The following is a 26,079-nucleotide window of genomic DNA, read 5'->3' on the forward strand; positions in this document are numbered from 1 at the left end:
ATCGGGCCACTCGATCGGAACTTCGTTGGCCGTTCTGAGGATGTTCCATTGGTTGGGAGCGGTCTCCCTGACGCTAACTCATAACTGCAATACTCCTTGGTGAGTTTGTTCCCTCCAACGTTAGTGGACCAACCTATTGGCAGGGATCTAGTTAGTGCGAGCGGTCCTCAAATTGAAGGCCGGATTATAGGAGAAATTTTCCAATACTCTCGAGTTTGACCACGCAACTTCCAACTAATGAGGGCAAACATGAAGGGAGGGGTGGGGCCAGTTTTCCAAGTTTGGTTTTGATTCCAAAATATCTCTCTTTGTACCTCCCACATCCCCGTATCCACGTACGTGTCCGATGTACGTTTGTTGTTCCCTGGCTAGAGTTGAATCTTGGAAATCCAAGTGGTCCCTGGAGGAAAACAATGTTCTTCTCGTGAGGCAAATGGGGTAGATCAAATTCAATCCGGGCTCCAATTAGTTACCATTAGACTCGAGCAACGCCATCAATTATTGACCTTGATTCTGAAAGCTCTTCATTCTGAGATCATGTACACGTACAAATATAGGAGAGAGAATCGTTATTTCCATATTTGCTTCAGGCTATGAAGAAGCAACGAAAGATCAGGCAAAGCCCCGCGTTTGCGTATCAAGGTCAGCGTTCTTTTTGAGCAAGTTATTACTCCTCTTGTCATCAGGAATGGGGAGAAAATGCAGTCATTTGGCCGGGACTAAGCCCACCTACCATTTTCCTCAGGTCCTTTTGCCCGTCTTTTTGTCGTTGCTGCTCATACGGAAATGGAAGCTCAATTTTTTCTGACCCTCGGGACCCCTTTCTCTGTTTTCAGGGCGGACTGCTCAGACGTGGACAAACCTGATGTTGAACCTACTCATAATGGATTGTCAACTTTTGGAAAGGTAAAAGAACACCCCGGAATCAAACAACAAAAAGGCATACAAATACGACGACGAGTTTGTGCATTTTGCGCCCTCAACCACTCCCTCCACTCGTGAAGAATTTGGACCGAGTTCTTTGGAGTTGACGTGGGTGATAAACGGGCAATGCACTATTTTTTCTCTACCACACACTTTGACCATGGTCCTCGATAGGGTGTTTGCCGTCTTGTTGTTCCACTCTATTGGACCAATGACCTTGAAGGCTTGAGTGGATTCGGTGCTGGCACATCGAAATTGCTTTGCTTCCTCAGCCATCATCTCCTTTATCCCTGTGTGTTTTGAGTGTATTACTTCACAATGATACGCAAACAGCATTAGTATACCGTCACAGAATGTACGTGTGTACACTATTGTGAGAGCAAACGACGTTAGAGAGGCAAAAGTGGACACTCAACAGCCCACAGGAAGACATCTGGTGCATTTTCAAATAATGGGAAGCCCAAGCCTTGGTTGGTCTTGTTGTGGACATGGGTTCGAGCGGCAAATATCATTAGAAGGATGTAATCTTCCCATTCTTTATTCCTCCTATTACTCTCCAGCGCCAGCCTCGCTCGCTTGAGGAGCACAAGAGATCGCCAGAGAGTGCGAGAGAGAATAATAGCCCAGGTTATTGATCTGCTATGCCTTTTGATCCATTTCAGACTGTGATAAAAGAGATGAACCGCCTTGGAATGATCATTGATCTCTCCCACTCTTCTCGTCAAACAGCCATGGACGCCATCGAGACGAGTGAGGCCCCCGTGATATTTTCCCATTCGTCAGCATTTGCACTGTGTAACAGCACCCGAAATGTTCAAGATGATTTGCTCAAACTATTGGTAAGTCGGACCCCAGAGGAGAAGAGGAGCTCTTCCCTGATTGGACGTTTTCGTCGCTAACCCACTTCATTTAGTTAGTTTGTGTCTATTTGTGAAGTTGGTAGTTGGCACCCTTCTCTTACCGTACTATATGTATTGGGACAGGCCTTTGAGACCCGCTCCAGTGCCAAGGGTTCCCTATACGGAATCTCGAAAGAAGGGCCCCAATGTTCGAGTTCGCCTTTGCGTGGGTACGCCGCGCTGCAGCTTTCAAGTCTGCACTTGGGCGCCTTAATGCTGCCTCCTCAAAGAAATGGCCCCTTGAGAAAGGTTTGTGCATCTTGGCTGAATGATTAATGAGCTCGTGTGAGGAGATTTCTCTGCAGTATCTGCTTTGGCTGAGGCAGCATCTTCGTTGCAACAGATTTCCGAGCAAATACTAATTGAATCTGCCAGATATTGCCCCACACACCATGATGAAGATGGTCCACGAAACCCGAAACACATTCGTTTCGCCAACTTTTTCGCAATGATCTACACCCACCAAACGAAGCCGCCTTTGCTGAGAAATAATTTAATTAAGAGTTACGAACTGGATCCACCGAACCTCAAATTCAACTTTAGTGCAGGAGGGACGTAGCCCTCATGCCACACGGAACGAATACTGAAGAACGGTTCCACTCAAGAAAAAGGGACCCTTTGTCTCTTCTGCTCCTTGTTCTTTCATGCTCGCTAAATTCCATGCTTGAGAACAAAACTACCAACCAAGAGCTATGAACACCTTTCCTCGGCATGGACCACCGAGTGTTTAGATGGTGTTCCAACCATATTGTACATGGACTTTGCATATCATTTAAAGCCAGAAGACATTGCTCAAACAGAAGTCCTTCTTAAGCGAAAGGGTGCTCAAAAGCCAAGCCCAAAGTTTGAGCCCAATCGGAAGCTCAAATGAAGTCTCAGTGTCACGTGGTTCAGCGGCTCATCGAGAGGTTGATTCAATCCAGACCCTCCCTTGCTTCTAAAGTAAGACCCACTTTTGACTTGACGAGCCACCGCACCCAAGTCCCTTCTAAGTGATTCGTGATTGAGGTTAAGCACGAACGGTAAGAAGCAGAAGGCTGTATGTACGTGCGTAGAGGAATGAGTAGTAGAGAAAGAAGGGGGAGAAGAAGGAGAAGGTTCCTCGCATGAATGAGTTGGTCCAGAGCTGAAATATTCACTCACTTGTGGCCTATCAAGAAGACCGCCAACAAGCCCAACGAGTCTCCATAGCCCACTCAAAACACACAACCAAAACTGAGCATTAGAATGTTATGGGCAAGGTGGAATTGGGAACGAGTCCAATATTTCTCATTTGCACTGCATACTTTCTAATTAAAAACTTGGAACAGGACCTTGAGGTTTTCTAGCTTCGAGGTCGCCCATTGAAGGAAAACTAAGAGTTGCCGAATTGAATTCGACTCACAACAATTCCTATCACAAACTGTTTGTGCAATATTCAAATGCAAACGAGTCATGCCAAAGGATCCCATGCTTGGCTAGGGTCGAGCGAAATGTGTCCAATGCTTAATGGGACCAGGGTAAATAAAATAAGATGTATGGACCCACTGTTTCCCACCAGGAAAAAACTGAGAAGTAGGGGGAAATTCGCCAATGGATGGGCGAAAATGAAGTATGTTCAATAGATTTGTGGATTACCCTCTCCCTCTCTAGGGAGGGTCTGGCCTGATTCTGGTTGGACCAGATTAGGCGAGGTCAGCTTGGCCGGAATCGGATATGGATTCTTGGCAGGGTACTTTAGGACGGGCACCCAGATTTTCGGGTCACCCAGCAAGCACCTCTAATCAAGCGATCGGGGAGAGAGCCACGCGAAGACAGAGAGATCCACTTTTATGATGATTTGTTCCCCATGAGGGTTGGGATCGACGGCGGATCCGTACAATGGACCATTTCACGAGGCCATATTTCCTTAATCTGTTTCAGGCCAAGAAGAAGGGGATGGTCATGGTCAATTTCTTCTCCTATTACCTCACTTGCTCAAATAAGTCAACCATTCATGATGTTGTGGGTAAGTAGAGTGTCCTCATTGTTCACGTGTTCTGTCAGCGATGCTTGGCTTTTTTATGTGCACTGTATTATGTTCATTGGTGGGTGGGCGTTGATGGGCGAGATGAGTGCTTTATTCCATTTAAGAGCTCGGAGAGTGGACTAAGCGATAAAAGAGAAACCAATCTTGCCTCTTTAGCTAAGATCTGGGAAAGCCACTTACACATCTCAAGGTGACAGAAGATCTCGTTGTACTTGAAGTCAATGGTCAAATGAGCTCTTAAATAGGACGATTTGCCAAGGTTATTATTACTTCCAAGGTCGCTTTCACGCCAAGGTCGCTTGAAAGCAGCCTCAAAGAGTCCGCTATATAAATATTCCCAAACATAAGAGCAATGCAAGTGTTCAATAGTCCGCTGATTTGGGGCAATCAAAGATATCCGAGCGTGACCCCCTCATTATGGCTTAAAACATGTTTGCCTTGAAGAGCTTAAGTAGGTGTCCCTTAAATAAACAGTTTTATTGATCCACCCAACGAATCTCTCATATGGAAATCAGGGTTAGTGAAGCAAATTCCACTTTGGCTTCTCAAAAAAATAACATCTCAAAACGGTGTCGGATCATATTGACGCGTATTGAATTAGTGATTAGTGAATTTAGTATTAGCGAATGAATCATTGGAGCAAAAATAGAAGATGAATGAGGTGCTAATGCAATGGAGGGCTCAAAAGTGTAAACCTTGACATTGAATTATGATCGAGAAAAAGCTCATGGATACTTTTGAAGATGTATTGTAAAAGATTGCAAAAGCTTAAGCTTTTCCTAAAAACGCATACAGAACCTCAATACTTTACACATAAAGGAGCAAAAATAAAGACATTTGAATTTTAGCCCAGCTCTTTTTACCCTGAGAGATAGCTAAAATAAAGCACCCAGAGGAACCACTTTTGATCTAAAAACCTGCATGGTTTAGGCTAATTATTTGGGGGTCCAAATTAGGAGACAACTTCAAGGCCTTTTGATTTCAAAGATTTTGAAATAATGAAATATATTGAAACCTTTGGTAATTGCTTCAAAGTTTTGAAATAGTTAGTTTTTTAAAGTAGTTAAATTTGTAATAAAAAAGGAATGTTGTCTTTTTTGCTTTTAAACAGGCTTATATCTTTGCGTTTGAAAAAAAAAATTTCCGGTGAAAATGAATAATTTGCTGCTGTAAAAAATATTTTTTGGTGATTATATGGCCCTCAAAAAGAATTGTTTTACCGAGGCCTGCTCATGATACACGCTAGTATGATACAGATCCACCCTCCCTATGTTTTTTGGAGTTGATGAGACAGAGAGCTTCTTAATATAAATGAATATGAACCAGATGCTCCCCCCCCCACCAAAAAATCAACGGAAAAATTTTGGTGTGCTCTTACCGAATCCGAGAGAGAGATGACTTGGATTTAAGAACGACAATAAATCATAAGATAGTTGCAGAAACTTTTTTCGATTCGTTACCTCGTCGTTTGTGCTATGATCAATCCATTAAACATTATAATTCAACAATAAAACATCGGACTCTTGATTTGAAATGGTATTGGGTTGTAAATCCCAGGAAATTGCCAAAAGTTTTTCATCTTTCAGTTTCATGTTATTTCCATGAAATTTCCAAACTTCGCCAATTCCAATAAATCTTGATAAAAAGAAACCAAACGGAACGTTGATCCAAATTGAGGAATCAAATGTACTCGTATTTATTCCTCGAGGCAAAAGGGGATAAAGTTAACCGATATCATTGGCACAATTGAGCATGTGTCTCTTGCGTGCAAATTGGTCTGTTTATTGACGAATCGTAGCAAGCCTTTCTGTGATTGGGTGTCTCCCACTAATTCCCTTGTTTAGATGTAGAAGTGGGAATAGGCTCGTGAGTGCCATCACAATAGCCTCTAGTTCTTCATTAGTGTTGTGCTAATTGATAACAAGAGACTTTGCGGACCAGGCTCACCATCTTTTCCTCCTTTGACGAGGCATCTAGCGGAATTAGTTTCCAGGGCCCGGCCTTGTTCCCTATCCGATCTTGGGAGCAATCTTTTTCATCTTGGAACATCCCCTTTCGCCTCTTGATTGAGTTTCGGGTGGGAGGAACAACTAACTTGGTGTGTAGCGTGTGTAGAATCTTCATGCTTCTAATTGAACAAGGTAGAGAGCCCCATCAATATTCCATTTCCCCATTTCCCTCCTTTGGGGCAGATGCGTAGGGACATCAAGAGAGATTGGTTTTGCAAACTTTCTCGAGGCCATTGGGACTTTTCGGTCCAAAGACGAGACCACTTCTGAGGGGCACCAACCTGGCTTCTTCTTATTGGTTCGTTTAATTACTCGCAAAACCCCCGTTTGACGTTCGTTCACACACACAGCAATTATCAATAAGTGAGGGACCCACCAACTCCAGGTTCACGGGAAGGACGTCTCAATTCGGGTGATAAATTCAGCACGCGCCACTTTTGGCTCTTCTGTCTCGGATTGGTCCCATTATATCTTAATGGAATTCTTGGACGATTGAACCTTGCTGATTGTACGGAAACTTTGCAACAACACGACGACACTTTTTTGCCGTCAATGACGAAGTGCAGCTCTTTAATCTTTGCTCTTTCCTACGACCTGGAAGAAGCCCTTTTTCTTTTCAAATAAAACTAGAATCATTGACCATCCGAGGAGAAGAATTATTTGGTGGAGGAGACGTCCAAGAGAAAAAGTTTGCGATAAAAGGGTCAAGGAGAGAGAGAAAAACAGCAATTTACGAACGATTAAGCCAGTTCTCTTTTCGGGGATCCTTTGAAGGCCCCTTCCGACCCACCAACCAAGCAAACACGGACCCACATCTGACGATCCGCAAAGGCGCCCTTCTGCCACTCACCACTGTACGTACTTCAAGGGCAAACGTGAAAGGCTGACAACAGTCGGGTTCCACCCTTAATCACGCACCCATGTGCCTCATTCTCCCGAGGGAAGGTTGATTGTGGAGCCATGTTCCTTACGCTTCAAGCAATGCTGCTGGGATTCATCATTGGTGATCCCAATTTCTCCACTAAATTGGTCCAATCAGAGAAACTAAAATATTTGGAGCGTTAAACAAAGTGTTTGAAAATTGTCCGTCCAGATAGTAGAGTGACCGCCGAATTTCTTCAAACAACATGAGAAATGAAAAGAGCCCCTTGTCAGCGGTGTTTTTAGGCAATTTCTTGCCATCTATCTTTTGGGAGGGATAGCCTCGGGGAAAGCAAAGTGGAAAGGTTCTGGTTCTTTTTTTTTGGGGGGGGGGGAAGCTGGAAAGTACAGACTTGGAAATGTAAGCCACCTTATGAGCTGAAGGGACCCCTCCTCTTCAGGAGGACAAAAAGAGCCAGTCTCCAATAGCCATTCACGCATAGATGGACCTTATAATGATTATGGCACCCCTTCATTTTAGGTCATCTAAACCACATCAAAGAGGTGGCCGGGCCAGACGCCGTCGGCATTGGCGCCAGTTATGATGGGATCAATTCGTAAGTAGTCCAAAGATATGACTTTTTGCGTTGGTTTCACAATCCTTTACCGGCAATTCAAATGCACTTGCATAAGCTTACCCACGTACCAAGTCAAGGATATGTTCTGGCTCATTTTGGGCTGGATTTAAATTTGTCCATGTTCCATTTCCACAGACTCCCCGAAGGCTTGGAAGATGTGTCCAAATATCCGGAGCTCTTCTCCATGCTGCTGGCCAGTGGCATGTGGACCTTAGAAGAGTTAAAAAAATTGGCAGGTCTGAACTTCATCCGAGTGTTCCAGGAAGTGGAAAAGGTAAGGAAGTATTCCATGAATCCACCATGACAGTAACCGTCAATTCTTTTGTATTTCTGTTGTCTACGGTACCTTCCACGGCGGGGATGCTGAATCTCGAAATTTTGGATTTCAGGTGTCACTTTCCATGTTTCCAGGTATCAATGAGACTTCGGTCTGAGTCATTGCCTCATGAGGAACACATTCGACCCGAAGACATCAAGGACTTTATCAGCTGTCGCTCGGTGGCCAAGCGGGATGCCAATAACACCCTGTGCTGAATAGTGAGATCGCTCAATCATGAATCGTGGGGCCCATTTTCCAATGGCCTGCCCAGTCAGTCCCCTCAACGCGTTGTGCCCGAAATCGAGAGTTTCCAGAATCTGCAGACAAGGCATGTCAGATCGCAAATTGAATTGGAACGCCGCCCCACGTGTCTCCCCTCGAAATCTAGTGACGAATTCAGCTTCCAAGTGCATAAAGCCAAAACGAAGAGATTGGTTCAAAAAAAAAAACCTCCCTCGACATATTAAGTCTGTGACTAAGACACTTGTCTGTTTAAATGCCACCATGATGTTACCCAACTAATTGAGTGAGTGGTCCACTAGGTTCAATGAACTGCCCAGAATTATCAAGAAATCAAACACTGCCCATAGGAATTGCTCCCGAGAGTCCCTGACACACACCCCAGTTGAAATTAGATCAAAGTAGAATCTCGTCAGAGCTCCTCATATCCCTGCCCAATATATTTGATGAGGATGGATGACTTCCACCCACCTACATGTCCCAAACTGCACTGAGGACAGCAGCCTTGTTCTACATACAAGTCGGCCTACGAAACGACATTTAGAGCCCAGATTCAATCATAATGGTGTATTCATCCCAACCGGTGATACAACTTTTTAAAATAGATGCAATCGCATTCATGAACTCCGAGAGTCTCGAAGTCGCCGAGAATATCAAGCACAAATTTTATATACCATTTTTCATGAAATACACGAAATTATTGCTCAGTATGATGTGACGACTCAGCCAAGTGTCGTTTTAGAACCAAACTTTAATGCACCACATACAGCTTGAACGACCCTAAGAAATGTGACGTTGACACCACCACTCGTGCATGGGTGTTGTTCTTCTTATTTATGGTACATTATAGGAACTGGTTTTGGAGTGGGTCGTGGTACTCTTGTCACCAAAGCAATAAGCGAAAGAGTTTTCGTCGATTCCCAACTCATGTTTTATTCAGAAACCAACCGACAACAACGTTTGACCAGACTGTGGGCACACCTCTAAACTCAATTCGACATCGCGACAAGTTTGGGTCAGACGGCGTTTGGTCATGGTCCAAATTGGAAACCTATTTTTGTTCAGAAGTTGGAAATCTGAGCACAGTAAAACTGACAATAGTAAAGATAATAATAAATAATAATAAAAGAGACGCATTCCAACAAAGCTCGTGATAGGTTTTGATCAGCACCACCTCGATGCACTTATTGGATTTGTTAGTCGTAGGTCACTTCAGCCACATAACCGGAATCTCCACTGACCGAATACTTGGTGGTTTGCACTCGGCCGTCCGGTAATAGGACATAATATTGGCCTTTCACGTTTCCATGGTCCCTTTCTTCAGTCTGGCCGAAGTGTTGGGCCTCCGAATTTTCATTGGCGTAGATTCGGTAATCAAACAAATACAACGGGTTGTCGTAATGAAAGTTCGGCGAATCCTGCTCAGCAACACTGTGTTGCTGAATAAAACTCCTGCTTTGGCAACACTGAAGCAAGGCCAGAGCCAAGGCTGCCCAAACGGAAATTTTGATCTGTTAGGAAAGAAAATTAACGTGAACGAGATGGGGTTGACACTTGCATTAGTACACCATAGTCTTACCATGTGATTCATTATGTCCAGTGGAGCTACGGTCTTATTGATTGTGGTGGCCAAACTAATGGATAAGAGAGCGAGTCCCGGATTTTATACAAATCATCAAAGCCAAGTCACAGTTGTACCAACTAGCATCTATCTTGAGAGCGTCTTGATTAATTCGTCCTCCCGTTGAAGCGATATGGGGACAGATACCAAAGAGTGTCTCTGAGGCAACCCGAGCATTTGCATCATCATTTGACGCCGATGATGTCGCTCACGAGCACACTGACAGAGGAGACCCTCTGGTGGCTTCCGAATATCAAAAGTCCTGATGAACCTGTAATGCAGGTGTGGTTGGTCAAAATTAGTTCTACTGTGTTCTGTGAAGCCACAGGGGAAACCCATCAAAGTCCAAGGGGTAACTTGAAGGCGCCACTTTGATAATGGATAATTCCTTGATATCCTTTGTACCTCAATCTTGATGTGGCTTAATTATTCAAGTAATCTGGTTTCATTAGCTTGCGTGTGCAAAACAACAAAGCAAATAATAACATTGATTTATTGTTGGTGGTCTTTTGACGATCGATTTTTATTCTATTTTTGTTAGTGCTTGCAGAAATATGGGCCTTTTAATGGACCAATTAGTAAACTCTAGAGGTGCGAAATATGTAGCACTACAAACGACTTGAAACTTGTTGTTTATCTCTTAAGAGATGCACTTTCGTATCTCTCCAGCCACACTCGGTGCTCAAAAATGCAAAATATACCCAACTTTAAGGTGTCATCCCACTTCAAAGTGGCTCGGAAATAGTTAAAGTGGTTGGGGCCAAGTGTTGACTGGGAATTCTTGGATGAATGCCATCGTTAGTAACCGTAATACTGGAAGTACAGTTCAGAGAATGGTGTGCCAGCAAAGCCTTACACTTCCGCCAATTTTTATGTAGAAACACAATCGCAAATCATTCAAAAAATGACCTTAAATGTTTGATATAACTACTGTTAAGGGTTATGGGATACTATGATTACATGAAATTACAATCGTCTCCAATTATCGCTTGACAAAAAAATGTCAATTTGCTTTTATTACGGTTCGTTACACAATTCTAAAACGTACATTTCCCTTTTGACCGCAGCTTCTAATCTGATTGCATCGATGTCAAAATATTAAGTATGACGCCCCATCAATGATTAATGAATAAGGCAGAAGTATGTTGTTACAATATCAAAAACTGACAAGTCAAAGAATGTTCACCAATCTGGAAGTCATAATGCTGGAGCAACCAAAGCTATCATGGTGATCTAATATGACCAATCTTGCCCTAAAATATGGCTCATTATCATACGATTATCATGTCGTTCATCTTTTGATGTCCAATTGTTAATACACGAAAAAAAGTGAATAGCGTTTTTACACGAATCAAACAAAGTAAGCTAGTCTCGTTTCCATGCACTTTTTTAACTTTTATTATTTTCCTTTAGTAAATACAAGCACCTCTGCAAGGTCCATTAGCTCATCTATTTGATCACTCATTGATCTTTGATTTGTTTTCCCCAAAGGGATAAAATGTTGTACCATAGGCCTTGGTCAACATCCCTATAATAAGAAAAGAGGACGACTCAAGAGAATCTTCATTAGAACCTTATGTTGCAGATCTTGCTCTCACCTGAAAAACAGAGAGCTGAGCTACGAATTCACTTTAGAGATAAAATTGGAATTTGGACAAGGATACACCTCTCGACATTCAGAGACATTCGGTTTTTACTCGATATGACCGACCAAAACTAATCATTAAACAAAAAACGTGGGAAACAAATGAGGCACATCCAGATCAGCCTATGATCTTGTAGTCAAGTGTCTGGAGCCTGTTTTTTTCCGGACCTTTTTTTATGTATTAAATCTCTTTCCTCTTGGAGCTTCAAAATGCCGTTATAATACAAATGAATCGTCATTGTAATCAACTTCAAACCATCACAGCTGGCATGGAATGGAGTCTGTGGCTCCGGGTGGTTTGGTCCATTAGTTCGTGGATCACCGTGGTTGTTCCACGACGGCAATGAATCTCCATAGGATTGGTTCCTTGTGGAGCGACGGCATACTCTTGGCGCAAGTGTTGTCCAATCAAGTTCCAAAAGCATAGACAAAAGCACAACCCCAAGAATATGGGAAGAGTGAGGACGAAAAGTTCCATATACATGATGACGAGTTCGATTAGAGACTTATTCCATGGTTCCATCGAAGGACACGTTCAAACCTGGAACATATATGGTGCTTGAAGCTGAATGATCAATGCAAAAAAGTTTGTCTGTTGCTAGAAGTAAAACTTATATCTCGATTAGTGCTTCCAGAATATTTGGTTTATGCCCTAGAACCAAATAACAACTTTAAATATCTTTAAAAACCCACTAACTAAATAAAACCAATTGTGTTTCAAAAGCTGAAAAACCATATGTTAAGGTCTTAAAATTCTAAACAATTGATATACAACCCTTTTACATTTGCAGAAAGCACGATTGAAGATTTATATATTGATTTAAAAAAGAATCCAAATAAGTACGTTTTAGACACTGATTTTCTCCCCATTTTTTCTAAATTCCAATATATTTCATTGATAGTCAAAAGGATGAGAACCATATATTCGGTTTAAAAGACAGATTTTAAACGAAATACTTAGCTTATCCAGATATTTGTTTATTTGGCTCTCTAACACTACTCTCGAGTTCCATGATATCCGGAATGGGAAAGATTTTGCACTGTTTTCCTAGGAATCAGAAGCGCTCAGCTTCCCCAATAAATGTATTTCTTATTCTTTCAATAAACGTCGTCTTTGTGTAAGATCATTCACCGCATTTGATCATTTTGAGTGGTGAGAAAAAAAAACGTTCGTTCATCAACTTCTTGATTCAGTTCGTTGACATTACGTACGCATGAATGTCTTAAGTAGCTTCTCTATCCAGTTTTACCTCTAAGCGCAATTTGAGTGGGTTTTCAGAAGCGCTCATATCCAGATAGTTAAAGATGGTGGAATAATTCTTGAAATCTCATTTAGAGTTTAGCCAAGGCCTTTGAAAATTGAATTGACTTCAATTTTGCTCCTTCATTGATGCTCTATTGTACGTCAAAGGGAAACGACACACAGCCATCGTAATATTCGTCAGGATTGGTATGGTTGACAAGTCAAGGATGTCTATTAAAGCTTAAAACACAAGTAGAATTGCTCCTGAAACATTTGAGCTTCCTAGTTCAGTTTGGTTTATTTTACCGCTATGTCCACTTCCTGTGGCCGTTTATCTTCAAACTTGTTTAAACCTCACTTTGGCTTCAAAACCTCTAAATGTTTAAGATTGTGGAGCTTGCCAAGTTTTGTCTTAATCAGAGAATGTTAGACTTAAATCAAGCCAGAACCCCAACGTGATGTACCCCAAAATGACGATTTGATGAAAAAAAAACCTCCTTACCTGAGCCTCAGACACGCACATGGGAACTGAACTATCCCTTTTTGGGTACCTAGAGTAACTTCATCTTTGGCGGAGACACATTATTGAGAGAGAAATCGAGAGAAGGAAAGCCTTGCACATTAAGCTAACTTCAATAGCCTATCAAATTTTCTCAAGGGTTAAAAGTTGCCTTTAAAAGTATCTTGGATATTTTTTTCGGACTTAATAAATCGTAGAAGCTGGTAAGCGCCATCATTTTGGTAATGATTTTCTATTGTTGTACGAAGAATCCAGTACGTTGAGTTAAATGATGTTCTTGTTGGTTTGAGACACCAAGTAATGAATAAGCAATGAATATTTCCTAAGTGTCTAAACATACAATAAACGGATGTTGGAGACGTGATTGCAAATGATCTAGAAAATGGCATGTCATCAAGTTCTGGACTTGTAAGCCTCTGTTGAGATTATTCAAGCGAGTCACCCTGTCTGAGTTGAAGCATCTGATATGTGCAAGGATCTTATCCTTGGGTATGTGTAGGTTTAAAAGGTTTAAACCCGAAAATGAGTTTTCTTATGAATGCAAACTCTAATAAGTAAAGGTCGGAAACAAGTTTTCAGGTTGATTCAAACCCTTTTTAGGGAACATCAATTTCGGCCCCAGCAAGCTGCAAAAGCGGGAAAATGATCGGGAGAGTTTCTTAATGTGTCATGAGTAATCATTTGTCGACTATTTAAATGCTGGACCAGTGAGGATTCAACCTGCCTAGTCGTGCCAATACTATTAACACATATATTTCAGCAGACCTCTGGATTTGTTTTCTTAAGCAAATAATTTTTCATGAAACTTCAAAAAACATGACCTTTTTTGAAAGCAGAATAAAACCTAGTAAAAAATGTAGGTAATTAAGTATATTGTACACATAAGGCACTTTAGTAACAGAAAAGAGCTACCAGCTAAGTGGATTTTGAACTTTGGAGTTGATGTTCCAACTCTCTCTTTTCACATTGAAGTCGATCAACTGTGAGACGCGTCTGTCGGAGCTCTTTGGCCAGGATTTCGCTTGGTGTTTTGGGATCTGTTTCAAGGATGAGCTTCATTCTTAGTTTGAGATTCTCCAAATCTGAAAGTTGCCTTCTTTCACGGTCAGCCGCATTTTTCAATAACACCTTCACCTCACTCAGGAGGTCAGATTTCCTCTTCAGGTCTGCTTCTATTTGACGAACATATTCCATGTTAATGAGTTTATCCTCATCCTTGACAACTTCTAGCTTCTGAGGAGGGTGCTTCTGGGAGTTTTGTAAAATGCCAATTTTTTCATCCCTCTCTGTGATCTTGCCCAATAGTTGTTCGTTGATGGCTTTCAATTTTTCAACCTCGCCAAGCAGGGCTTTCATCTCTTTCGTGTTTTGGTTCTTGACAATTTTCTTATCCTCCTTCACTTGAGCACTGCCGAGTAAGTCTCGGATCTGCTCCAATGGTTCCTTGACCTCTTTATGCTCGGATTGTTGAAGTAAAAGAGTCGCAAGCTTCTCCTTGGCCTCGCGTAACCTTGGCGTACTTAACTCCTCCAGTTTCAGCTTCATCTTTAGATTGTCTTCTTCCAACTTCAGTCTTTGTTTTTGACACTCTTTTTCTCGGTCTTGGATTTTTTCGATTTCCTTCATCAGAACAGCTGAAGACCCACCGGCTTTTTTAGTCAATGCTAAAGCACTGATTTTGCGTTCTTGGGATTCAATACGTTCTTGTAAGAATTTGTTCCTCAGCTTCATGGTTTCAAGCCCTTGTTGTTCATTCATCAGTTCTTGATGCTTCAACTTGGTGATTTTTTCTTTCAAGGTCTGATTTTCTTTCTCCAAAAGACTCAGCTTCGATTTGTCTGGACTGGCCTTGGCTGCAGCTTTGGCCTTGCTCTCCAAAGTCAATTTCTCCCGCTCCAATCTGGAGATGATTTCTTTCAGAGAACTATTGGCCTTGTTAAGTTTTGATAACTCGTCCTCAGATACTGCCAGTTTCTTCTTGACTTGCTCCACTTTGTGTTCCCATTTCTTCCTCTCGTCCCATCGAGTCACTTCTTCAATGTTTTTCAGAGCGCGATCGTCACCTTTAGCATCTTCTAGGGGCTTTTCAGCTTGGTTCATGGCCTTCAAACGGTCTTCTAAGGAGCGAATCTTCAAACGAAGTTCCTCACTTTCTTTCTCTGGAGACTTGAATCTTACTTTACCCGGACCACCCCCATCACTACCTTTGGCTTCCTTAAGTTTCTGTAAGGCAGTGGACTTCCTGGCCAATTCCTCTTTCAGGACCTTGATTTGGTTTTGAAGGGATGTCTCTTTGCTTCTCATTTCAGAGATCTGCTTGTGCATTTTCTCATTTTTGATTGTGAATTCGTCCAACTTCTTTTTCAAAAGATAGATCTCAGTATTTTCTGGGGCTTTGGAGCGGTCACTTAAAGATGACGGACCTTCACCAGCAGCATCTAGGAGTTCTTGCTTCAAATCCGTGATGGCTCGAGCCATGGACTTTTGCTTCTTTTCTTTTTCGGCCAGATCATTTCGCAATTTCTCCACCAGAGACTTCATTATAGCAGAAGGTGCCTTGGCTTGAGCCTCTTTTAAATTGGAAATGTCATCCTTCAGCATAAGGTTTTCCTGTTTGAACACATTCAACTCACTCCTCAATTGGTCAGCATCTTGTTTGGCGGAATGCTTTAACATTTGTTTCTCAATTGCGGCGTTTTCCTTCATCTCTTCTAATTCCTTCAGCCTCGTATTGGCGATGCGTTGGTGCTTATCTCCATCACTTCGAGCACTCACCAATTGATTGGCCAGATCTGTTAGGGAAGCTTGCAGTTCTTTGATCTCATCTTCCAGTTCATTGATTCGACTTGATTGTTGACCAATCACTGATGAAGAAGGCTGATTGACACTCAAAGAGGCATTGAGCATTGAAGCCTTCTTGAGCTCATTGAAAGCTTGCGTCTGATTTCGGATCGAGATCTGAAGTGTGGTGATCTCACCTAATCTCCGCTTCAAGTCTGACGCAGAGTCTTCACGGGTCTGTTTCAAGAGATTTTCATATCGGGTAAGAGTCTCTTCTTTTTGCTCCAAACGAGCTCGTAAACTGGTCACAATTGATTGAGCTATATTTAGCGCTTGCTTAGATTCGTAGTCTTGGTTCAGTGAATTACTCAATCCCGAGGATCCAGAAACTGACGCGACCGCCAAAGCTCGGTCTACTGAAGCGGGTACTTGTAGCCGCAGATCGTTGATGATGCGATCTTTGGCGTTCACTTGCGACTCAGTATCTCTGAGTTTTCTTTGCACCTCCTCGACGGTTTTTCGAGACTCTCCCAATTTCCCTTTATAATCCTCCACCACTTGTTGGTATCGTCTCATGGAACTCATGGAGTGTTCCAGTTGTTTTGCTAAGGGTAGGTCTGGATTGGGTGTGCCGTTAGAATCAGCGCCATCCACGATGGATTGTCTGCGGTTCTTGGTGTCAAACGCATTATCTAGGGCTTCAAGTTCCACTTCTTGGGACTCCCAGTCCAACTGCCGTTGCTCCATTTGATTCTCTAAGCGCACAATTTCTTCTTCCATTTGTTCGATTTTGATGGATTGGCTGCGATTGGTATTTGCCAGAAACTCTACTTCTTCTTTCCATTGATCAGCACATCTTCTGGATCGCAAATCACGGAGCCGCAATTCTTCCATTCTCTGCTTCCAATCAAGGATTTGGTTGGTTTTGGCGCCTCGTTTCAAAGTGGCAAGTAGCTCATCAACGCCCTCTAGTTTCACATTGAGTTCCTCTGCTGTTATTTCTGCCTCATTGGCCTTGTTTTCGGCCGATTTCAGTAGAGAGTGAAGTTTGGTCTTTTCTTCGTTCATTTCCAAGATGATTTTCGTGATTTTCTCTTGCTTGGACAAGGGAATACTACCACTGAATTGTCTCCGAAGATCCTGGATTACCTTACACAAAGTTTTGGCTCTAATTTGAGCTTGAGATCGGACTTGAATGGCGAGGTCTTCTTTCTCATCTGCCCTCTTATTTAGGCGAAATAATTGACTTTCTAATCGTGAAATTTTGCCCTCCAAGGTCTTATTTCTCAAGAGGAACTCGTTTTCTTTCATTTGAAGAGCAATTATCTGGCGGTGAAGCTTCCCAATGAGAACTTTCTCGTCGGTTTGAGTCTGAAGATCGATAACTTCATGCCTTAGCGCCTCCAGTTCCAAATTTTCTCCAATTTTCTTCGTTTCAAAAAGCTGGATTTGATTTCGGGCAATTTCGGCGACCTCCCGCAATTTGTCCCTCTCAATCTTCAATTCATTTTCCGAGGCCTCTAACGACTAAGAGGAAACGCAAAAGAGAAACAATTTAGAAAGCCTGTACGTTCTTTTAGCTCATCCATCAGGATTTGACATCTCATCTTCAATAATCTAAGGCTTGCAATTTACCTCCGTCTTTTTTTTAAGCTGATTAAATTGGTCCACTGGGATACTGGTGACGATTTGATCTCGCAACTCTCGTTCAGTTCTCTGGAGTTCCATATTGGATCTTGTAACCTCAGAGAACTTGGCTTCTACCATCTCCAATCGTTTTTCCAATTCATGAGCCTGGCTTTTGGCCAGCTTCATTTGAGCATCAGCATGTTGTGCCTTTTGCCTTTCATTCATCTCCTTCATTTCCAAGGTAACAAGCTGTGGGGGAGAGCAGATTGATTGTAGCGTACAATGTAAACCTCTTTTCATATTTGTTCCACTTACTTGGTTGCTCAAGCTCTCAATTTGGTGCTCAATACCTTGTGGATTTCCTTCGCAGGATAACGTTTTGACCACCGAATCCAGTGAGAGAATCTTTTCTTTTGTAGATTGAAGCTCTTGCCCAAACCGTTCTTTGTCGGAGATCAGGTGAGAAATTTTCAATTGCAGCTCTTGATTATGCCTCTCATGCATCGTTTGATCTTTTTGCTTCTGCAACAAATCTCGATACTTGGCAGTCACATCTGCAAATTCTCGATTGGCTGCATCTAAATGTGCCGAAGGCACGGACTCGGCTAACTGCCGTTGAAGGGCTTCGATCTTGAACGAGGCCATGTCCTTATACCTGATTGCAAAAACGAGTTAAATATGGACTATAATATATCATTGAAAATATAATCCAGTCAATGCAAACCTTTGGAGTAAGCCAACTCGCTCAATAATGGCATTTTCAGCCTTCACCATGTCTTCACGTAGACGAGTGCACTCTTTACGATGGATATCCTCGCTTTCCTCCATGGCCTTGTATCGACGAATCATGATGGCTTCGTTGGATTTAAGCAGTATTACGCTACGAGCAGTGTCTGCCATCTTTGAAACAGAATCTGGACCACCTTTAAAATAAAAGAGAAGGATCACTAGGTCTGTGGGGTAGATGGGGTGGTTGTATATGGGGGCGAACATAATCTTCAGATTTGAGAACTACCCAATTTGATAACTTGGAGCTGACGGTCATATTCTTCCGTCCTGACTTTGGCGCTCTCTAATGACTCCTCAAGAAGAGCAATTTTGTTCGCTTGGTCTTTTCGTTCTTTGGCCCATTCTGTTTTCTTGTCATGATATTCCTCGTATAATAGACCCATCTGATGCTTGGCCACGCCCATTTGTCGAGATATTTTTCCCACATCGTCCTCCAGACTTTTAATCAATTCTTCTTTAGTGTTCAGTTGATGCAAAACCTAGGAGAAATAACCTTCTAGATTCTGAAATTTTCGCGTTATGTTGGTTGCAAATTTAGAATCGTGATTACTTGAAGCAATTGGCTATTGAGTTTGCCAGCCAATTCTGGTGCAACACCTCCTGAAAACAGTGAACCGGTTGGAGACAAGGCCGAAATGGATTTCCGACGGCTTTCCAAGGATGCTTTTTGACCAATATCTTCCAGTAGACAAACCCCTCTAGATTCCAATTGCTCCAGACGTTCCGTCATATCATCATGCAAGAGTGTCATCTTTTGAACTTGGATCAATGCTTTGTCTTCATCGATTCTGGCCTTCCTTAGTTGATCCCGTAGTTCTAGGATGGTCAAGGTCAGATTATGGACAAACCTCGTCAATTTTCTATATGCAAGGTTGCATAGCGACAAGAGTTACCCGTGTTCATGCCCTCTAATCGCTCGATTTTTGCCTTCAATCCCATAGCTGGATGGTAATTTCCCCACAAGTGTCGGGCATCCAAAATGGCAATGACTTGCTCCAAAGATTCGGATTGAATCTTCACGTCACTTTGAGCGTCTTGGGTTCGTATGGATTCCAAGACCTCTTGGAGAGATCGTCTCAAGTTGTCATTCTCCTCCATGAGGTTCTCGAACTTGTTACGCATTTCAAGGGCATCATGCTCCAACCCATTGATCTTGTCTTTATACGAATCCACGTCTCGTTGAGCATCCATTACCTCTCTAAAATTCAGGAGTAAAAAATTAAAGATCTAAGAGATTGCAACTCATTAGGGGTCGGGAAGACAGTGTACTTTTGTTAAATTCTGTTTCAACCTCTTCCGACTATTTTTGCCCCCAAATAAATGATTTCACGATTGGCAACCATAGATTAACCTAAGCAGAGGATGCTTGGGTAAAACTGCATGATTTGTAATAATTTGATGAAAATTTTCGGAAAAAATCTGAATTAAAAATAGCATGAAAATTTTCATTTGCTAACGAAATCCTTTTACATTACACCCTAAGTAATATGCCCGTGGAAAGGGATATGTACGGCCAATATTTGCGAGAAAACTGAATGAAATCACAACTTTTTTGTCTTCTATAGCTTATTATTGCTCCCTTCTCGTAACTTATTTTGGCTAAAAATCACGATTTAGAATCATCTAATTTTGACGAAATTTTGACGAAATTTTTTCCGACTCGTAAAAATCATCACTCACTGCCTAGTCTTGAGAACGTCTTCCAAGTTTGACTCGAGACCGAATCGTCTTTGCCTCAAAGCTGTGGCATAATCTTGTACAGCTTTCAAGTCATCCGGATCCAGCATCAAATCCGCGGCTTTGTGGCCTAATTGCCGGGCTAGCTTGCGGTTCTCGCATTTCAATTGGATTCTTTCCTCCTCGAGCCTTTCAATGTCTTTTTGCATGACCTAAACAAATCGGTTTCATGAATTGACAAACATAATATCTATTTATCAATTGATCGACATACCTGCATGAGAGCTTTGTAAGGTGGAGCTCGATATTCCAAGGGTTTGGCCTGATCATCCTCGTCAGTTTTTGACGACGATGACCGTGGACCGAGTCCAAGTTGTTCACGCAAGTCTTGATTTTCTTCATTAATTTGCCCGGATTTATGTTGCAACTCATTGGTCATGTGAGTGAGTTCCCGTATTTGCTTGTCCCTCAATTTGAGTTGTCTTTTAAAGGCCTTGATCTCATCCAAAGCTTGCTCTAGTCCGTACTCGCCTTTATCATTAAAAAAAAAAAAATCTTTTAAAACCAATTCCTGAAGCCTTTTCAAAAAGTATCCGAAACTGGTACCTCTTTCGTAGGCTCTCATTTTGGCCACAATGTCCATGAGTTCTTCAGTTTTATCTTGGGCGGTTTCTTGGGCATCCTTGACATCTTCCACGAGTTCTGAAATTCGCTCCTCAGCTTGATGCAATTCGCCCCGGACTTGTAACAACATTTGTTCCAAGGGATCGACCTGATTATCTTTTGGCCCTTTCAACTTTGAGATGATCTCGGAGCTCATGGCCAGGTCCCTGCACAGATATTAAAGAGTTAGATATGACCTACAATTTTTTGGGTAGTAGATGTAACTGATTTACCCAGCAGCTCGGCTTAGTTCGTCCTTGAGCTTTTCGATTTGCTCTTCACGCTCCAAAAGAGCCCTGGATAGAATCGAAGCGTTTTTCGGTTGATCTTCTTCGCCATTAAAATCCACTGATGGTCGCTTGCCCTGCTTTTGATTCAATCTGGCAGTCAATTCCTCAATGGTGGCTTCTTTCTCTTCCAGAATCTTCATCGACTCTTCCACACGTTTCTCCAACTACTCGGATAACAAAATTATTAGACGCCAATACTTTAGGAAGGTTATACGCCAAGAATGAAATCCGTACCTCGTCCTTGATCTCGGTTTCTTTCATCTCCCATTGTTTCTTCTCTCCATGATACTCTTCCAACAAAGTCCGCAGACGATTATTTTCAGATTGAAGACTCTCCACCAAATCGTTGAACCCTTGGGCCATCTCCTGAGTTTGATTGTAGGCATTGGCCATTCCATTAATCTCCTTGGTGGCATTCGTCAATTGATCCTTCAACTCCACCACTTTGTCCTGGTACAATCCCATCTCTTTCTCCGTCTATAAATGATGCTCAAGATTATCCAATCATTTCGAAATATGTCTCACGAATAACACTATTTATCAACCTCTTCGATATCTTGGATGAGTTGATGAATATGCTTGTTCTTCAATCGAATCTCGTCCTCGAGGATTTTAGCCCGCTGTGCATCCTCTCTATCGTCCACTTCAGAATCGTTGACGGCACTGATGGAACCCACGGCCTCTTTGAGCCCAACAATTTCACGTTTCAGCTCCTGATTCTCATCCTTGACCCGTTTGACCTTGGCCTCCAAATCATCTTTTTCCACCCGTTCCAAACCCACCGTTCGTTCCAAATCTTGGATCTCTCGCTCGGCACTCCTCAAATCCTCTTCTGTGCGTCTCAAATCCTAAAAAATGACAATTACCGTTGGAAAAAAAATGCCCCAAGACCATATGCGGTGTCGAACCTCCAAGGCCGTGTCCTCGTCGATTTCGCCCGCAGATCGTTTTTCGAGTTGTTTGATGCGTTTCTCCATTTCTCGGGATTTCTTCTTGCTCTCTTTCTCTTTCCGGAGCAAGACATTCTTTTGGTGACCTAGGAGCCTTCGCGAGGCCTTGAAAATCCATCGGAGATGTTCCTCATCAATTTGACCTTCATCCACATCCTGGATCAGAGGCCAAAGCTTGTCCGCGTCTTCCGTTTGCTCCAATGATCCGGATTCATTCTCCGAAACGCTCCTAATCCAATCCCAATGGGCTGGGGAGAGGCCAGGACCCTCGGAGCCTTGACCGTCCCTAGGGGGCATCGTTTCCTAACACATCCCGAACAAACTATGACACATCCAAAACAGATTTTAATGACAAATTAAAACAGGAATGTGTGAAAGCTAGTCTACCTGGAGCCAACCACAATAGAAGGTTCACATTGTTCCACATGATGGTTCAATACCTGGATAGATGGATGGAACATATCATGTCTTTAACAAACGCCGATAGATGGCGTAAAGGTCAACCTTATGATAACTTGTCACATCATATATATTAACCTTATCATAGTGTGGAGATTAACTTCTATTTTATTAACACACCCCTAACCATGACTGCTCAGAACGAGTTCGAGGGCCAAATTGTCATATTGTCACAATCTATTTTCTGAACCCTGTGCGACATTTTGTTTGTACAATGGATTCCGCTTCCGTTGTTGCTCTGTGCACGTTACAACAGCACAACAGCAGCGCCATCCACAACAACAAGATCCAACAGAACTGCGACGATCAACCCTCAAGCGTGCCTGGTTTTCTTCCCGGTCCGATCCAGTCAGGTTCCGGCGAGCCCTCGCTCCTTCCGTCCTTTCCCTTGTCCCAAGGATGGACTTTTAGAGGTATGGACATACAACGGAAGATAAAATTCGTAATGCTTGAACCATGCAGCCTACACAAAATTAGTATGAAGTATGGCGCTGGAGACATAGATCTTTAGTTTACTCTTCTTCCTTAATCTTTAACTTATTCATGTCCATTTATACTTTATACCAAAACTCCTTTATCTGCCACTACGTGGTGTTGGAGTGGTTGACACAATAAACAACAATAAACCCACCGTATTAATGCATTTCAAAAAGAAATTTCATTTATGTTGTGTGTTTATGTCTTTTTGTGTTTGTATTTTCTAAGGTTATACAGCTACTCTTTTGCTTGGCTCGCCATCTGATGATGTTTGTCCCCATTAAGGGATTTTTTTTTCACTGTTATCCCACTGTAAATGGATGTAAACCTCACCCTGAGCAATAACTGCAGGTTTAACCATTTAAGCTGTTAAAAATGCAACTCTAGCCATATTTTCAAATACCGCAAAGAAGTTTGGGATTTGTTTGTCAGGGACCAAAATAATAGATGTTTTCAAGTTTTTGTCAATAATTTCTAGAGCGCTAGTCAGAGAAACGACACACACGAGATTTCTGAGATTTTTTGGCTCCCTGGCAGCTACATGGTGTGTGCAAAGGCTTTGAACACATTTATTTATGTGATTCTCAAAATCAAGTTCCAAAATCAGGGAGCCAGTGAGTTGATGGCTAGTTTGTCTGCTTTGGTTGAAACTGCATAATACAAGCAAAGTCAATCAGCCCAACACCCTGCTGCCCAACTTCCAAAATGTGTTCAAAGCAAAGTCTCAAGCAGCTTCATTGGAGTGACTTTTCTCTGACAAGCCCTCTAATAATTTCTGAAGCTATCATCAACTAACATTCAAAAGGCTGGTTTATTGAAAAGTAACTTGTTCTAAATTACAAATTTGGCATCATTTTGAACAAGTTTGGGCATTCAATTCCATTCAGTGTGATCAGAGAAGGTCAAGCTAGCATATGCTTTCACTTGTTTATGCATTAGACTTTTGCCATTGATGCATTTAAAAAATTCATGCTTTTCTTTCCTTGGATTTATTTACTGAGTCATACCTGAGTTTCATAAGCTAGCTTGGAAAAAAAGGATGGCAGATGCCCTGCATTATTTTAGCATCCTTGTTCTTTGCAGGGTGCCTTCCTTGCCTCTTTGGATTTAACCTGCCATGTAGTGAAACTTAGAGCATGAATCCCAGATGACCATCAGAAAGAGCCAACAATGTCAGATTACTGTGATTTTTTTCACCTAGAAGCCATATGCAGGAGCTAAATGGAAAGGGAATGCTCTCCCAATACAATAGGACTGCTAGTCAATTGGGTTTGTTTTTAAGTTAGAAAAGAGATTTCTTGAGAGTTAGCCTTGAAGAAAGAAGCAACTAGATGTTCCGCGTTTCTTGGACTTGCTTTTCTCCATGTTTTTTTTTTCATTGCATAGTCTCTTTAGATTCAACCTGACATTTTCTGACACTCAGCTTAACTCTCAAAAGGAAGGAGAATAACACTGTAGATAAAGGACTACCCTGCCATATTATCATTTCTCCTCATCATGCACAAACAAATTACCTGGGTCAAATTTGAGCCCCAATCCTACCTTTTGAAACCCAGGAGAGAATTTTATGTACTAAATTTTGCTATCAAAATATGAAATTTAAACCTTAAGCTTCCTCACCTAAGCTTTTGACAATGTATCTTTGAAACAAGCAGATTTTTTAAAATGCTTGTAAAGTGACTGGCCATGATATTTAACTACTCTGATCCAAAGCAAACCAGGCCCGTTTATAGTCCATATTTTTAGAAGTCCTTATCTCAAGCCCTCTCCTTATCCGCGCCAGCTACTGAGAGTGCCTCTTCCTCTTCATAGTGTCTGTCTGGACCTGGACCCGCTCGCCCATGGAGTATGGCTTGCCTTACCCTGAGGATCGGTAGTTTCTCGCCCCCCATTTAGAGCGATTCGGGAATCCTGGCCCGCCATTAAGCTGGCCTTGATCCGCGCCATCCCGGATTCCCGATTGTTTTCGCCCCCCAGATCCATCCGCCGCCCTCTGAACCCTTGGCCGGCTGCCCCTGGTTGTGGTCCTCGAGTCGCTCGCCCGGGGGGACTTCTGACTGGCTTGCAGCTGGGAGCTTGGGAAATGTTGTTGTGGTGGCGGCGGTGGCGCGGACATTGGCCCCCGAGCCCACAGTCTCAGTTGCTCACTCCCGAACGAACAAGCGCACACATCCTATGTGTTGGATATGGAGGTAGTACCTCTCGATCTGTCCAGTACTTGATCATCGGACACGATTGGGGTGCTTTTGTTTGGAAGCCCAAATTGTCGTTGGAATTACTCACGGATTGAGTGAGGCCTATAGAGTCCTACTGCAGTTCTCAGTGTGGTGATTGTGACGTGGAGAGTGTTAGATTTTATGAATTAGTATCACTTCATACATTAGGCTACCTGCCAGACGAATAAGTGAGTGGGGTGCCTTCATGTGGTTGGTGTTATTTTCGCCATGAGCACCTCGCCCACGCCATCCGTGGCGTCTTCGGTGGCCCCGAGTCTAGTGGGGGTCACCACGACTTTGGCTCACGGCCATGGACCGCCTGCCAATGGAAACACCCTCGGGATGGGCGGGATGCCAGCCATGACGCTCGAAGGTTTGGACAAGGAGTGCTCCGCCCTGGGCGGCCTCTTCCAGCAAGTGGTCAATGACATGAAGGTAAGGCCTACCTACCGTTCACCAACGCAATGACGATCCCCACCATATGGCAGAGGATAATCCGTTGGAAAGTGTCAAGGGCCGGGTTTCTCGGCCTAGGTATAAACTCTCAATTGCCAACTACGTAGAGAGTTGAACTCAGGCCCACACTTGACTAGTCCTCTCCTCATTTTATTTTTATGGTTTCGCTGATTAGGCCTGCCAGTCTTGGAGCGAGAGTCGAGTCGTGAGGGCAATGCCTGAAAAAGTAGATGGATGGCCTGAGGTGGTTCTTCAATTTTTTTGTTCCGGTTCGTAAAACTCACCAACACAATTGTTGAACCATTGTGCTTCACGAACCAATGTACGTATGTACACACTCAGCCGACTCTCGGTTTCGGTTAGTAAGATATTGTGTATACTTCCCAGAAAACCCTCTGGATTCTTATCGTGTCTTGAAGCACCCTCAATAGATAGGTTGGTTTTGTACGGCAGGGTGGGATGGTGGTTGGTTCGTTAGTGTCGGTGAGCCAGTGAATCCGGTGGCCATTTGTCACACGTCTTTGATTACGCTTGGAAGATTTTCCACCCGAGAGCTCCGATGGAGAAAAATAGGAATAAGATTCTGGCGATTCTTTAAATTTTTTTTAACAGTAATCTGGGCTGTCCTAAAGTAACATATTAGGTTGGTATCCAGCTCTTCCTGGTTGATCCCTTATCAAGCTCTTTTGTGAGAGACTCTAGAAAAGCATCAAAAATCAACAAACATCCTGACACGATCCTCTCGATAGCAACGAGATAAAAAAG

General features: G+C 42.6%; 3 protein-coding genes and 1 long non-coding RNA gene across 9 annotated transcripts in view; 2 read left to right on the forward strand and 2 right to left on the reverse strand.

The window, feature by feature from the left end:
• LOC131885809 (uncharacterized) overlaps nucleotides 1-8,142 on the forward strand; it is a 51,860-nt gene extending 43,718 nt beyond the window's left edge. For 2 of the 3 annotated variants that reach the window (XM_059233980.1, XM_059233981.1), the window contains 7 exons: nucleotides 1-99; nucleotides 837-906; nucleotides 1,587-1,763; nucleotides 3,726-3,810; nucleotides 7,243-7,318; nucleotides 7,475-7,613; nucleotides 7,751-8,142. The exon at nucleotides 1-99 ends at the window's left edge or, in 1 of these variants, runs on beyond it. In XM_059233980.1, the coding sequence (XP_059089963.1) occupies nucleotides 1-99; nucleotides 837-906; nucleotides 1,587-1,763; nucleotides 3,726-3,810; nucleotides 7,243-7,318; nucleotides 7,475-7,613; nucleotides 7,751-7,873 (769 nt within the window). In that variant the 3' untranslated portion in view covers nucleotides 7,874-8,142. Of the gene's footprint in view, nucleotides 100-836; nucleotides 907-1,586; nucleotides 1,764-3,725; nucleotides 3,811-7,242; nucleotides 7,319-7,474; nucleotides 7,614-7,728 lie in introns of all 3 variants that reach the window. The other variant, XM_059233982.1, reaches the window with a different exon arrangement.
• A 588-nt stretch (nucleotides 8,143-8,730) lies between these two features.
• Nucleotides 8,731-11,902, reverse strand: LOC131885818 (uncharacterized). The gene is made up of 3 exons (XR_009373866.1): nucleotides 11,118-11,902; nucleotides 9,478-9,790; nucleotides 8,731-9,409 (listed from the first exon to the last, which is right to left on the reverse strand). It is a non-coding gene; the product is annotated as an uncharacterized LOC131885818 (long non-coding RNA).
• A 1,880-nt stretch (nucleotides 11,903-13,782) lies between these two features.
• On the reverse strand, nucleotides 13,783-22,608 carry LOC131885807 (centrosomal protein of 290 kDa-like). Of its 2 annotated transcripts, XM_059233978.1 has the most exons (16): nucleotides 22,244-22,608; nucleotides 22,094-22,146; nucleotides 21,665-22,028; nucleotides 21,302-21,604; nucleotides 20,991-21,233; nucleotides 20,700-20,920; nucleotides 20,410-20,633; nucleotides 20,078-20,334; nucleotides 19,807-20,015; nucleotides 19,020-19,324; nucleotides 18,677-18,942; nucleotides 18,353-18,605; nucleotides 18,062-18,260; nucleotides 17,653-17,992; nucleotides 17,344-17,586; nucleotides 13,783-17,235 (listed from the first exon to the last, which is right to left on the reverse strand). In XM_059233978.1, exons 3-16 carry the CDS (start codon nucleotides 22,001-22,003, stop codon nucleotides 13,843-13,845), a joined length of 6,795 nt encoding a protein of 2,264 aa, XP_059089961.1. In that variant the 5' UTR covers nucleotides 22,004-22,028; nucleotides 22,094-22,146; nucleotides 22,244-22,608; the 3' UTR covers nucleotides 13,783-13,842. The 2 variants fall into 2 exon arrangements, with proteins under 2 accessions (XP_059089961.1, XP_059089962.1); XM_059233979.1 differs by lacking the exons at nucleotides 22,094-22,146; nucleotides 22,244-22,608 and having other exon boundaries at nucleotides 21,665-22,065.
• A 2,173-nt stretch (nucleotides 22,609-24,781) lies between these two features.
• LOC131885810 (protein MTSS 2-like) overlaps nucleotides 24,782-26,079 on the forward strand; it is a gene marked incomplete at its 3' end in the record, with an annotated part of 29,751 nt that continues 28,453 nt past the window's right edge. The window contains 1 exon segment of one of the 3 annotated variants that reach the window (XM_059233986.1): nucleotides 24,782-25,293. In XM_059233986.1, the coding sequence (XP_059089969.1) occupies nucleotides 25,087-25,293 (207 nt within the window). 3 annotated transcript variants of the gene reach the window in all.

This window comes from Tigriopus californicus, chromosome 8 (genome assembly GCF_007210705.1).
Source record: "Tigriopus californicus strain San Diego chromosome 8, Tcal_SD_v2.1, whole genome shotgun sequence".
Lineage (NCBI taxonomy): Eukaryota > Metazoa > Arthropoda > Copepoda > Harpacticoida > Harpacticidae > Tigriopus > Tigriopus californicus.